This window comes from Microcaecilia unicolor, chromosome 1 (assembly GCF_901765095.1).
Source record: "Microcaecilia unicolor chromosome 1, aMicUni1.1, whole genome shotgun sequence".
Taxonomy (NCBI): Eukaryota; Metazoa; Chordata; class Amphibia; order Gymnophiona; family Siphonopidae; genus Microcaecilia; species Microcaecilia unicolor.
The window spans coordinates 216616215-216629520 of NC_044031.1; the positions used below are offsets into that span (position 1 = coordinate 216616215).

The 13306-nt window shown below is 41.4% G+C and overlaps 1 protein-coding gene across 1 annotated transcript in view; it reads left to right on the forward strand.

Annotated features, from left to right (window-relative positions):
* The window catches only part of SACM1L (SAC1 like phosphatidylinositide phosphatase), a 140222-nt gene that overhangs the window by 39131 nt on the left and 87785 nt on the right, over positions 1-13306 (forward strand). Inside the window, exons 4-5 of the mRNA XM_030204311.1 lie at positions 2618-2745; positions 7806-7955. Coding sequence (XP_030060171.1) covers positions 2618-2745; positions 7806-7955 — 278 coding nt within the window. The remainder of the gene's footprint in view (positions 1-2617; positions 2746-7805; positions 7956-13306) is intronic.

Genomic DNA, 13306 nt, shown 5'->3' on the forward strand with positions numbered 1-13306 from the left:
CTTTTGTGAAGTGTTGGAGGGCAAACCGGTTTGGGCGCTCTCCAACAACACGACAGCGGTGGCGTACATAATTCGTCAGGGGGACATGCAGAGTATGCCTCTGGTGACAGAAGCGCTCCAGCTCCTTTAATGGACAAACTTTTTTGCTGGGCTTATCGGTCGGCCGCCCATATTGCAGGAGCAGTCTATGTGCAGATGGACGGACTTTCTCAGCTGGACACTTCTAGATCCAGGCGAATGGCAGCTGTCAGAGGCGGCCTTCACAGTCATGCAGAGATGGGGCATGCCAGTGATTGATCTGTTTTTGGTGGCAGTCACTTCAGCTTGCAGAGTCAGTGAACTTCAGGCCCTAGTAGGTGATCTACCTTACACTAAGTTTCACCACAATAGAGTAGTTATTTGTACGCACCCTAAGTTGCTTCCTAAGGTAGGGTTGGAATTCTGTTTTAATCGTTCACTCATCCTGACAGCGTTTTTCCCAAAACCTCATGCCCATCTGGCGAGAGTGAATTTGCATACCTTAGGCTGCAAGCAAGCCTTGGCTTTCTATATGGAGTAGACTAAAGCCCATAGACAGTCCACCAAACTTTTTGTTTCTTTTGACCCAAACAGGATGTGGATAGCCATCAGCAAATGCACAATTTCCAGTTGGCTGGGAGATTGCATTTTCTTTACTTATGCCCGGGCTGACTCTGAAGGATCATGTCAAGGCTCATAGTATCAGAGCCATAGTAACGTCTGTAGCCCACTTGAGATCAGCCTCCATAAAGGAGATTTGCAAAGCTGTGACGTGTCATCTATACACACATTCACATCTCATTACTACCTTGAGCAGGATACCCAACGTGATAGCCTGTTGGGGCAGGCAGTCCTGAAGAATTTGTCGTCTAGAATGGAACGCTACCCTCTTAGGCCCAGATTTGTTCTGTTCCAGGCTACTCCTCCACAACCTTAGTATGTCTATAGATTTAGGTTGGTTCAATTTCAGGCCTCGTTGTTTCTTTTCTGTATTGTCCTAGTATTGTTTTTGGCGAGCCTTGTAGCTAGGGATTCCCTTCTGTGAGAAAACTGCCTGCTTGTCCTCGGAGAAAGCAAAGTTACTCACCTGTAGCAGCTGTTCTCTGAGGACTGCAGGCCAAGTATTGTCACATTTATTTATTTATTGCATTTGTATCCCACATTTTCCCACCTTTTTGCAGGCTCAATGTGGCTTACAATATATCATGAATAATGGAGATATGTAAGAAATAAACATTTAGTATGTTAGAAGGATCTTGGGTAACATGATAATGTTAAAAGCATGATATTAATATAACAAGCAGATAGTAAAGACAGTTCTGGGTATCTGTGAAGGAGTTCATATTTGTTGGTCTTTGTGGTATGTCTTGTTAAAGAGATGGGTCTTCAATAGTTTGCGGAAGTTGGTTAGTTCATGGATCGAGTTTAAGTTAAATGGTAGTGCGTTCCAAAAATGTGTGCTCAAGTAGGAAAAGGTTGACGAGTGCGTTAGTTTGTATTTTAGCCCTTTACAGTTGGTGAAATGAAGATTAAGGAATGTGTGGGACGATGTCTTAGCATTCTTCAGTGGTAAGTCTATCAGGCCTGACGTAGGCTGGGGCATCTCCATGAATGATTTTCTGGACCAGGGTACATATTTTGAACGTGATGCGTTCTTTAAGAGGGAGCCATACCCTCCCATCTCCCCTTGAGTTGTATTCTTTAGCTTTATAAAATGACTGAGGGACTTGTGCTTATGTATCAGGTGGGAAGGCACCAATGCATGCATGGTGGGACACTGCTAGAAGTTTCTAAGTATTGCTAGTCAGGGTCCGCACCAGGCTCCATTGGATGACATCACCCTTCTGTGTGAATACTTGGCCTGCTGTGCTAGGAGAATACCTGATACAGGTGAGTAGTATTTGCTTTTTTTGATATGCCCTCCTGTGCTTTGTGGAGTGATTAGGAGTATACCTTTTATTTTACTTTGGGGATTGAATTTTCTGTGTTTCTGTGGTTACTTTTTTGCATCCTTTTTTTCAACCAAAGATATTAAAGTAAATTACAAGAAACCAATAAAAAGGAAATTAAAAAAAATAACTTTCATTCAAACAGCTCCTCTGAATTTTTAAACAAAAGCTTACAAATCAATTTCTGATGTGAATTTTTGTTTTCTAAACTGAATAGAAATAACTTTTTTTTAATTTGGTAGTGGGGGAGAGCTCCATTGCGTCCACCTCTTCAAATGATGTGCCTGGATAGCTAAGAGAACTTTAGCTGGGCTGGAGAAGTCCCTTCTCTGTAGACCATCCTTACTGTCTTCCTTCTCTTTCTGAGCCCGAATACACCAATTCCAAAGCACATCCAGCCCGAGTTTGCCTGTTGGTCAGTGGTCCTCAACATTGAAGCTACAAGGCTGCATCTTAGGCCACAGAGTCAGCTGCATCCCTGTCTTAAAGAAGTTTCTGAGCTCCCTTGTACTGTTATCAGATTAGAGGATTCAATACTGTCACTTCCTTGGTCCTGCATATGCTCCTCGCAGGCTGTGTTGCTGCTGAACATTTTTCCATCAGTCATTTTATGGTAAAATGGTCATTGACCCTCTTGTTTATTTTCACAGGTAATTATCTTATCATAATAACAAAGAAGAAAAAAATTGGAGACTTGCTGAATCACACAATCTGGAAGGCAACTGACTTTGACATCCTCTCATACAAGAAGACTATGCTACATTTGACCGATACCCAGGTATGGGGCAACTAGAACAGCAGCAATAAATGATTCTTTGTGGTAAATGATAGCTTGGGCTGATTTCAAAGTGTAACTGATACATTCAGATATCCAAAGGCAGATTATCTTGATCTGTAAATCATCTTTTAGTTCAACACATTTTTATTTCTGTGTATGTGTTGGGACAAAAGGGGGAACCACCTTCTATCTCTGCTTCTTGCTATCCCTTGAGAAAGATTTGAACTTTTAATTATTTTCCACATTCATCACTAGCACACAGTACAGGCTGTTCATATCATCTGTTGTATCCATTTTTTTCTTTCAAAGTTGTAGGATGATTAGTGGATCCTGGCCTGCCTCAATGCTTCCTCTCTCAAGGCCAGCCCAAGGGTATTTGACACCCTACATGAACGTTCATTCATCTCCTCCCCCACCCCTCCCCAGGGGCAAGTCAAGGCCCTTTCTCCTAATGTCCACCATCTACTCTTCCCTAGCTCCTCCAGATCAGCACAATTTGAGTGGTACTAGTATCGCTAAACAAAAATCAATACAGCTGATGCAGAGCCTTGAGCATCCATGTGAGCTCAAGGTCTGTCATTTCCCTACCGTTGAATATCCTGTGTTGGAAAGGGTTGCATGTGGCATGCCTTGAGCTGCACGGATGATCAAAGCCCCATGCCAGCCATGCTAAGTCTTCTGTAGAGATGCTGACCTCCACTCCCAAAACTGTGCTGCCATACGCAGACACTTAATTCATCAAGTGGCTAGGCCAGGCCCAGGCCCATCCCCCTCTCTCATTTCACTGTGTGATAGTTTATTCATAAGTGCCAGGCCCAGGCTGACCCAGCACAGTGTGGTAATGTTTTTAAGTTCTGTGAGCTGTGGAGTGCAATGATCCTTCCTGGTGTACCCTGTTCTCTTGGTTTGTAGTTTACTTAGCACATGGAAAAGCCTGGCCTCATTACTTGTTGAGCATGTAATGCTTTTTCTTTGACCGCAAACAAAGGTTTGTCTCCACCCCCTCCTTTTTTTTTTTTTAATTGTATTGTTCAAAGCAGTGAACTTTTCTCAGGTAGTTTTCTTTTTATTTTTGCCTGAAAGAGCAATGCTGATGTCTGGCTAGTAAACTAGGGGGACAATTCTGCCCTTGGGTGCTAGAAACAGAGAAAAATGTAGGCATCTCTGTTGCAGATTTTGGTATCCTCTGCAAAGAGGCAATCCTTACCAGACAGCCCTTCAGCAATATCGCTTACAAAAATGTTAAAAAGAACTGAACCTTTCGGCACACCACTGATAACATCCTTTTCTTCAGAAGGAACTCCATTTACCACTACCCTCTGTTGCCTTCCACTCGACCAGTTCCTAACCCAATTAGCCACTTTAAGGCCCATAGCGAGGGCACTCAATTTATTTATTAGTCGTCTGTGAGGAACTGTGTCGAAGGGTTTGCTAAAATCGAAATACATCACACCTAGCACGCTCCCTCGATCCAACTCTCTGGTCACCCAGTCAAAGAAATTTAATCAGGTTTGTCTTACAAGATCTACCTCTAGTGAAACTATGTTGCCTCAGGTCCTGTAACCCAGAAACTTTACTATCTTCTGTTTTAAAAGCGTTTCTATTAATTTACTTATCACAGAAGTCAGACTTGCCGGCCTGTAGTTCCCAACCTCTTCTTTACTTCTGCTTTTGTGGTTAAGGACCACATCTGCTCTTCTCCAGTCCTCTGGGACCACTCCCCACTTGGGGAAGTTCAGCTAACCTTTTCAGTGCTTCTCTAAAGTTCCGTCAGTACCCTCATATGTATGCCATCTGGCCCCATTGCTTTGTCCACCTTTAATTTAGCTAGCTCCCCACGAACACAGTCCTCTGAAAATCATTCAGAGATTACCACCCCCTCATTCCTGTTTGTGTTTTTCTGCAGTCCTGCTTCCAGCACTTGCGCTGTGAACACAGACAGGACTATTTGTTAAGCAATTCCACATTTATCTGTTTGTACATATTCCTCCCCTTCACCTTTTGAGTCTCACATTGCCACTTTTGCACTTCTTTCTATCACTAACTATTTTTCTTCCATTTGCTTCTTTGCTTTCCTGACTACTCTACCGGCTTTTTAGCTTTTCTAGATATTGCCACCTGTCCAACTCTTTCTGTGATCTCTTGTAGTTTTATAAAAGATAACCTTTTTTTCCTTACCTTTTCAACTACTACTTTTGAGAACCAAAGCGAACTCCTTTTTCTCCTTACTTTTATTTACTTTCCTTACAAAAAGGTTTGTTGCCCTTGCAATAGCTCTTTTCATTTTTCCCCCCACTTCTTTCCAACTTCTTCCAGATGTTCCCTTCCAAATAGCAATTCCTTGAGGTAATCCCCCATCTGAATAAAGTTGTAGCTTTTTTTTTTTTTTGTCTAGAACCTTCATTCTTGAACGAACCTTCTCCACCCACACCATCTGAATGCCAGATCACCTACTATAACATCAGAAACACTATCCCCTAAGCACCAAGTCCAGTATGGCACCATCCCACGTGGGTTCATTACCAACTGCTGGAATAGTCCCCCCCTGTAGAGAATCCAGTATCTCTCTGCTTCTAAAGACCCCACAATAGGGATTCCAAAGTCAACATCAGATACATTAAAATCACCTATTAGTAGTACTTCTCCTTTCAGAGCTATATTTTGAATGTCTTCAATTAAATCTTTGTCCACTTCTTCTGTCTGTGAAGGAGGCCTGTATATCACACCAGTGTAAATTGCCATTCCCTCTTTTCAGATTGGCCCACGGTGCCTTTTCCATCTTGTGCCTAGCAGCTCTTCCCCTCTCATCCATGTCGATGGCAGGGAGAAAAGACTAGTGTCAGACTGCTTTCTGCTTGCTTTCTTCTTGGCTCATGAGGATATCCAGAGGATTTTCAAGTTAATTTTATCATTTTAAATACTTACACTGGTGTATTTATGGCTTTTTTTTGTTTGTTTGTTTTCTCGGGGTTATCCTAGATTCCCATCTTTCCTTCACAGATCATATGGGGTTTTCTTTCATTATGCCATATTTATTCTGTCCATAACTACCTTGATTTTCAGTCTCTTCACACTTTGATAAAGCTTTTGTCATTTCACAGTCTTACTGTGGTATTTCACTCTCCCAGGCTCGTCAGCTGCAAACTACAAAATACCTGTGCCTGTTTCCTTTTCAAAGCTAAATTTTTTTTTCTTTCAATGTGCCTTCATTGGCTGCGTATAGAACTCTGTTCTTGCTTTAAGATTCTCTTGACTCATAAAGCTTTTCATCTCGGGATTCCATCTTATCTCTCTTCAGTAACAATTCCTTATACTCCCATTCGAGTCCTCAGATTTCTAGACTCTGTCTGGTCTTCCCCTCCCCTGGATATACCCGCTACAAGTCTACCCGGAATTCAGCTTTTTACTTTGTGACCCTTAAATTTTGGAATGACCTCGCCTTCCATCCCCCCCCCCCCTTTCAATATTTGCTCTTGAGGATTCTGTTGTCAAATTTTCAGTCTTTCAGTCTTTGCTAAAAACTGTTTACGTCTGCTTACGCTTTCCAAAAATACTAGGACTAGGGGGCATGCGATGAAGTTACAATGTAGTAAATTTAAAACGAATCGGAGAAAACTTTTCTTCACTCAACGTGTAATTAAACTCTGGAATCGTTGCCTGAGATTGTGGTAAAGGCGGTTAGTTTAGCGTAGTTTAAAAAAGGTTTGGACGGCTTCCTAAAGGAAAAGTCCATAGACCATTATTAAATGGACTTTGGGAAAATCCACTCTTTCTGGGATAAGCAATATAAAATGTTTTGTACTTTTTTGGGATCTTGCCAGGTATTTGTGACCTGGATTAGCCACTGTTGGAAACAGGATGCTGGGCTTGATGGACCTTTGGGTTTTCCCAGTATGGCAATACTTATGTACTTGTATATTTTTTTTCAACATGCATTTGGTGTTTCACCAGGGAACTGTCTGCTCTGGGAGTAAGAATTCTTTCGTTTGTTTTGTGTTCCTGTATTCTTTTAAACCTCTTGCTGTATTTGCTTTTTCAATTATTATGATCTTTCTTTTCTATTGTTGTTGCTATTTTAACTGATTATAAACTATTTTGGTCCTCCTGCTTGAAACTGTGGTATATCAAACTTTTTAATAAACATTAATATTTGAACACAGGGATGGCCTTTTTTTTTTTTCGCCGTCACAAGTTACCATTTCCAGTTTGATTTCAGAGGGAAAGAAAATGCATCTGACAAAACAGTGGGTTTAAGCCTGTAAACTATTTCTCTAGTTTGAGCAGCAGGTGGTTCATATTTATGTTTAAAGCTGTTACAGAGAAATTACTTTTTTTTTCTTTTGTCTAACACAGATAGGCAGTAAGATGCAGTATACTTTTGAAAGCTTGTTGTTCTGGGCTCTGATTGGCCCAGGAGCTCAATTCATCTAGGATATACTAGCTTTTTTTCCCCAGCCTTAACCAGGGAGAAAAGAGAGAAAGATCTCTTTGCTGAAGCCCTGAGAACAGTTATATTTGATAACCTGTGAGCAGTTATATGTCCTGAACTCCTTAGGTACTATTTATATAGTAAACAAGTTTAAATAGTTTTATAAGTGATCCATATTCAATTACCTGTTGTTATGTGCTGTTTTTGTTCCATCTGTTTTTATGGTTCACTGTTCAATATTTTTCATGACAATAAACATTTTTAATTTATTGCCTCTGCTTGTCTGGACTGACTAAGAATCCTAGTAGTTTGTGCGTTGGGTCTGTGAGTGCTTTCTAGGAACTGTAGGATCACTGGGAGTCTGGCCCCAGTAACCTAGAAATTACTGGGGAACACCTTGAGAGCGAGAGACCCAGTCGGTAGGAGGAGGATACTAGTGTAGAGTACAAGCAGCAGGTGCAGGCGGACCTGAGCTGTCCTGGGGATAGATCCTGTAAATGACTGCAGGGTAGCCCTAGGCAGGTGGCTAGGTTTTTTGTGACAGTATCCTTAATTTTGATGTGCATTAAGTTAATTTTGTGTGTGTTCCACACACTAGTGAATGCATCTCTTGCGTTTCTTCCCCTTTCAGATACAGGACAATAAATCCTTTCTAGCAATGATCAACCATGTCCTGGCTGTGGACGGATTCTACTTCTCCACGTCGTATGACCTGACACACACTTTGCAGCGACTGGCCAACACCAGTCCTGAATTTCAGGAGATGAGCCTGCTGGAACGGGTGAGCTGCTTGGTGGGAATGGGTTCATCTGTTCTCTGGCAGGTCACATTGTACACTGGGGTGCACTGATCACTCTCTCCCTGTCTCTGCTTCATGTCAGGCTGAGCTTATAGGAGGGGGGAAAAATGGTCCAGTGGTGATTGATTTGGAACACAATTTGTCCACTTTGGGAAGGTGAGAGAGACCTCTTTGACTTACAACTTTATCAAGCTGTAAAAGAAAACGGAGAGTAGGTTTAAATGGTCAATATTCTTAATGGAGAAAGATAGATAATGGGGTTTCCCAGGGGTCTGTGTTGGGACCACTGCTTTTTAACATATTTATAAATGATCTAGAGATGGGAGTAGCTAGTGAGGTAATTACATTTGCTGATGACAGTTATTCAAAGTTATTAAAACATTAAGGATTGTGAAAAAATTACAAAAAGACTTTACGAGACTTGGGCATCCAAATGGCAGGTGACATTTAATGTGAGCAAGTGCAAAGTGATGCATGTGGGAAAGAGGAACCCAAACTATAGTTACATGATGCAAGGTTCCACATTAGGAGTCACTGACCAGGAAAGGGATCTAGGTGTCATTGTTGATACGTTGAAACCCTCTGCTCAGTGTGCAGTGGCAGCTAAGAAAGCGAATAGAATGTTAGGTATTAGGAAAGGAATGGAAAACAAAAATGAGGATGTTATAATGTGACCACACCTCGAGTACTGTATGCAATTCTGGTCACTGTATCTCAAAAAACACATAGTGGGATTAGAAAAGGTACAGAGAAGGGCAACAAAAATGATAAAGGGGATGGGACAACTTCCCTATAAGGAAAAGCTAAAGCGGCTAGGGCTCTTCAGCTTGGAGAAAAGACGGCTGAGGGGAGATACAATAAAGGTCTATAAAATGAGTGGAATGGAACGGGTAGACGTGAATCGCTTGTTTACTCTAGGGGGCATGCAGTGAAGCTACAAATTGTAAAACAAATCAGAGAAAATATTCCTTCACTCGAAGTGTAATTAAACTCTGGAATTCATTGCTGGAGAGTGTGGTGATTGCCTAAGACCCAACTGGAGAAGATCACACACCCAGCTCTTTACTCCTATCTCTAGGAGGCCAAAGGAAAGAAATCCACACACACCACAAATAAAATAAAATATAAAAATATAAAATAAAATATATAAAATAAAATCCTTTCAGACTGATGGTTTCGCCTAATGAGAGTGAGCTCACCCAGAACTGTCTCAAAATCCCTTGGGTCCTCTGCTCTTTTATTAAGAATGCATTGTCATGAATTAACTGGACAATAGGTGTACATCACAAATCATGGGAAACAAACTGAAAAATCATTGGCTAGATCATATTCTGCTTACATCTGCAAGTTCAGGGGATTCAGGGTACTTTCCAACACTGCTTGTGGTTCCAGTAAAAATCTAAGGAATGCGGAGCTATCATACATTATTCCATACATCATCTGTATGCTCATATCTGCATACATCGCATTCACTTCTCTGTTGTCTTCCAAACATGTTTATGTCTAATAACAGTTTCCTGCATCTGGAAAAGACAGCATTGTCATTTTCCATCATATTTACTATACTAACATTTAACCTCTAATATTCCTCTCTGAATGGGGGGACCATTATTTTCAAATATAACCTTAATGTCATCAGTTTCCCCCTTTGATCGTGTATGTGATCACATATTCATGCCAAGCGGCCAAATTTCAATTCTATTGTATCAGTATCTTAGTTCTAGGCTTGGGTAATAAGTCTCAAGTCATCTGCCATATAGAGCAACAACAACTAGGCTGCAAAGCACAGGAATATGATGGCACACCTATAGAGTACTTTTAAAACAGATATTAAAACTATTTAAGCTAAGTGAATTCCATAATTCAGTAGCTCTCCCTTCTGGGGGACCATCATTGCAAACAAGGAATGGAGATACATCATAGTAAGCATTTGGACAACACAATTATAGTAATGATGATTAAAGTTATACTGACTGGTGTTTGTTTCCTAATCTTTCAAAGGGTTGGCCAGTTCAATATCAGTCCTATTGTGATCGCAGAACTGCTCTTTTCTATATATCCAAATATACTTTACGATTTCATCCTGTCAAGAACTCTTGACCTAAGAGAAGAATTTAACAAGCTCTTTACTTCTAGAAAGAACTGCTGTCCACATGCTCTCCTAAAAAGACTTCAACCAGTGCAAACTGGGTTATTCTAGACTTCTTCAGGCTGTGCTTACAAGTTGAGATGTTGACCATGCTAGAATCTCTTATGTTCTCAAGTTCGGCATTCCATTCCCTAATCCAGAAGCTTCCACTTCTGGATGAGTTAAGTGGTTGAGCTTGTTATAAGGCAGCATCTGTTGCAGTAGCCATGGTTCCCATCTCTTACCAAAAGGTGGTATCTTTGCTGCACTGATGTCAGGTCTTAATTCAGCTGGGCATTAAGGAGAGCAGGGAGAGAGTCTCTTGAAATGAGCACAAAATATGGAAGACATAAGATTCAAGACAGGATGAATACTCAATTTTTCACAATCATATTTAGTAAAACACGTATGTCTTTCATCTGGCCTGTCACTCTTTCCGAATCCTCACAAACTTAGTAATAATTCCAATAATACACACAAAATACTTAAGTGCTAAGGGAAAAAATAAACTCCTAAAACAATAATGGGAATAAGTCCTCAAATGCAAAAAAAATGTAAAGCTCTAGGATTCAGTCCCATAAAGCTGGGCTGCAAGTGTATGCCGATGATCCTGATGGCAGATGAGCCCACAACAGTCATTTGGTTCCTTGAGGTAATTGACGAAGAGAAGGTCCTGATGTTCTAAATCATGCAGATTCATGATGGGCCTCAGTACTATGGGTCTTTTTCGATTTCTGTATAAAGTTTCAGTGAGGACTTGCATTGTGGCACCTTTCATGTAGCCTGGGCTCCTTTGGAAAAACTGTAGATGGAAGGCCTCAACAAGTATTAAAAGTTCTACAAACATACAGCATTAATTCAAAACAGTAAAATCAAAAACACATACTGAAGAGGTTACTGAAGAGAGAAAAAGAAAATGGCATCAGTTTCTTCATAGTAATAAATTTGTTGTAAACAGTCTTAAGCAGATACTTAAGCTCTTAAGCCCCCCTTTGACAACTTGGTACAATCAATCTGTATATACAGGAGTTGATCTGCAAACTTGTCTTCTCTTTCCATGATTAACAGACCTTGACCACCAGAGAATGTGGTAAAAGCAGTTAGCTTAGCGGGGTTTGGATAGTGGGAGGAAGTGACGTCACGGTGTCGGATAGATGCCTTAGATTCTAGCTCCCACACTACTTTGCCTTTATTAGCAACATCCCCCAACATCCACCCTTAAATTGATCTTAACTTACCCTGTGCTGGTACCTGGAAGATAACCCTAGCAATGAGTAAAATTCCATCGTTGCAGCGCAAAGTGGGCGAGCGCCATTCTGTGAGGCAAGTGGGAAAGGGCCTGCCGCGCCACGTGTCTCCTACCCCCAGTCGCTCTTCTGGATCTGACTCCGCTCCGCGTCCTCCCATGTTGACCTGTGTTCTCTCATCTCTAAAAAGGGTCTCCTGAAGGAGAGAGTGAAATGCTTGGAGGATATTCGAGCGCAGATAAAGGTGTCTAAGGATGAAATTCTGTAACGTATGGATGCCATAAGTTTGGACCTAAGGGAGCTCGGTGGCCGGGTGGAGGTTTTGGAGGAGCGGGCGGACAAACAGGCTGAACGCGCCACAGCTATTGACTCCCGTCTCTCTCAGCTGATTGTTCAGAACGAGGAGCTCCAATACAAAGTTGATGATTTGAAAAATCGCGGACGCAGGCACAACCTCCGGTTCCGTGGGGTGCCTGAGAATGGTGACGCGGAAGATGTCCCCGCCATAGTGCGTTTGCTTTGTGTGAAAATTCTGGGTGAGGAACTAGACCCGGGTGAATTGGAAATCGATAGAGCACATAGTGCTCTGGGAAAACCTTTGGAAAATAGACCCAGGGACATTATAGTAAGATTTATTTATTTATTTATATAGATTTATTTATTGCATTTGTATCCCACATTTTCCCACCTCGTTGCAGGCTCAAGGTGGCTTACAATACATCATGGATAGTGGAAATATATTAGAAAATAGACAATTAGTGTTACAGAAGGATCTTGAGTAACATGATAATGATAGAACATGATAGTAGTATAACAAGCAGGAGTTCTAAGACAGTTCTGAATATATGTGGAGAAGTTGAGTATGTTCACATTGGTTGATCTTTGTGGTATGCCTTGTTAAAGAGATGGGTCTTCAGCAATTTGCGTAAGTTCGTTAATTCGTAAATCGTTTTTAAGTTGCACGGCAATGCGTTCCATAACTGTGTGCTCAAGTAGGTAAAGTTTGACGCGTGCATTAGTTTGTATTTTAAACCTTTGCAGTTAGGGAAGTGCAGATTAAGGAATGTGCGGGATGATCTTTTGGCATTCCTAGGTGGTAAGTCAATCAGATCTGACATGTAGGCTGGTGCATCTCCGTCAATGATTTTATGGACTAGGGAGCATATTTTAAACGTGATGCGTTCTTTAAGTGGGAGCCAGTGTAGTTTTTTTTCTTAGGGGTTTCGCACTTTCATATTTTGTTTTACCGAATATGAGTCTAGCTGCGGTGTTCTGGGCTGTCTGAAGTTTCTTAATTATTTGCTCTTTACAGCCGGCGTAGAGTGCATTACAGTAGTCCAGATGACTGAGCACCAATGATTGTACCAGGTTACGGAAAACAGTCCTTGGGAAGAAAGGTCTTACTCTTTTTAATTTCCACATTGAATGGAACATCTTTTTGGTTGTGTTTTTCGCGTGGCTTTCGAGTGTTAGGTGTCGATCAATGGTAACTCCAAGGATTCTTAGGGTGTCCGAAATTGGAAGGTTCAGATTAGGTGTGTTAATGGCGGTGAATTTGTTCTTGTTATGTTGAGAGGTGAGTATTAGGCATTGGGTTTTTTCTGCATTAAGTTTGAACCGAAATGCATCCGCCCATGAATGCATGATCTGGAGACTTTGGCGGATTATAGACCTCTTCTACAGGAGTACCTCGAAATTAACTTAAACTCTGGACTATCTTTAGGTGTTGTTTGGGATACCTTCAAGGCTGTCTCCAGGAGTTTCTTTTTGCAAAAAGCTAGTGTGTGGGCTCGGCTGCAGAGGATGGAGATTGCCAGGTGCCTATCATAACTGACTCACTTGGCTGAAAGACATAAGTCCTCTCACTCAGTCTCCACTGTGCGTGAAATTCAAGCTCTTCGCTTGAAACTGGACCAGATATATTCTGATCAGTTACAATTGTTTCAAGGTCAACAGCG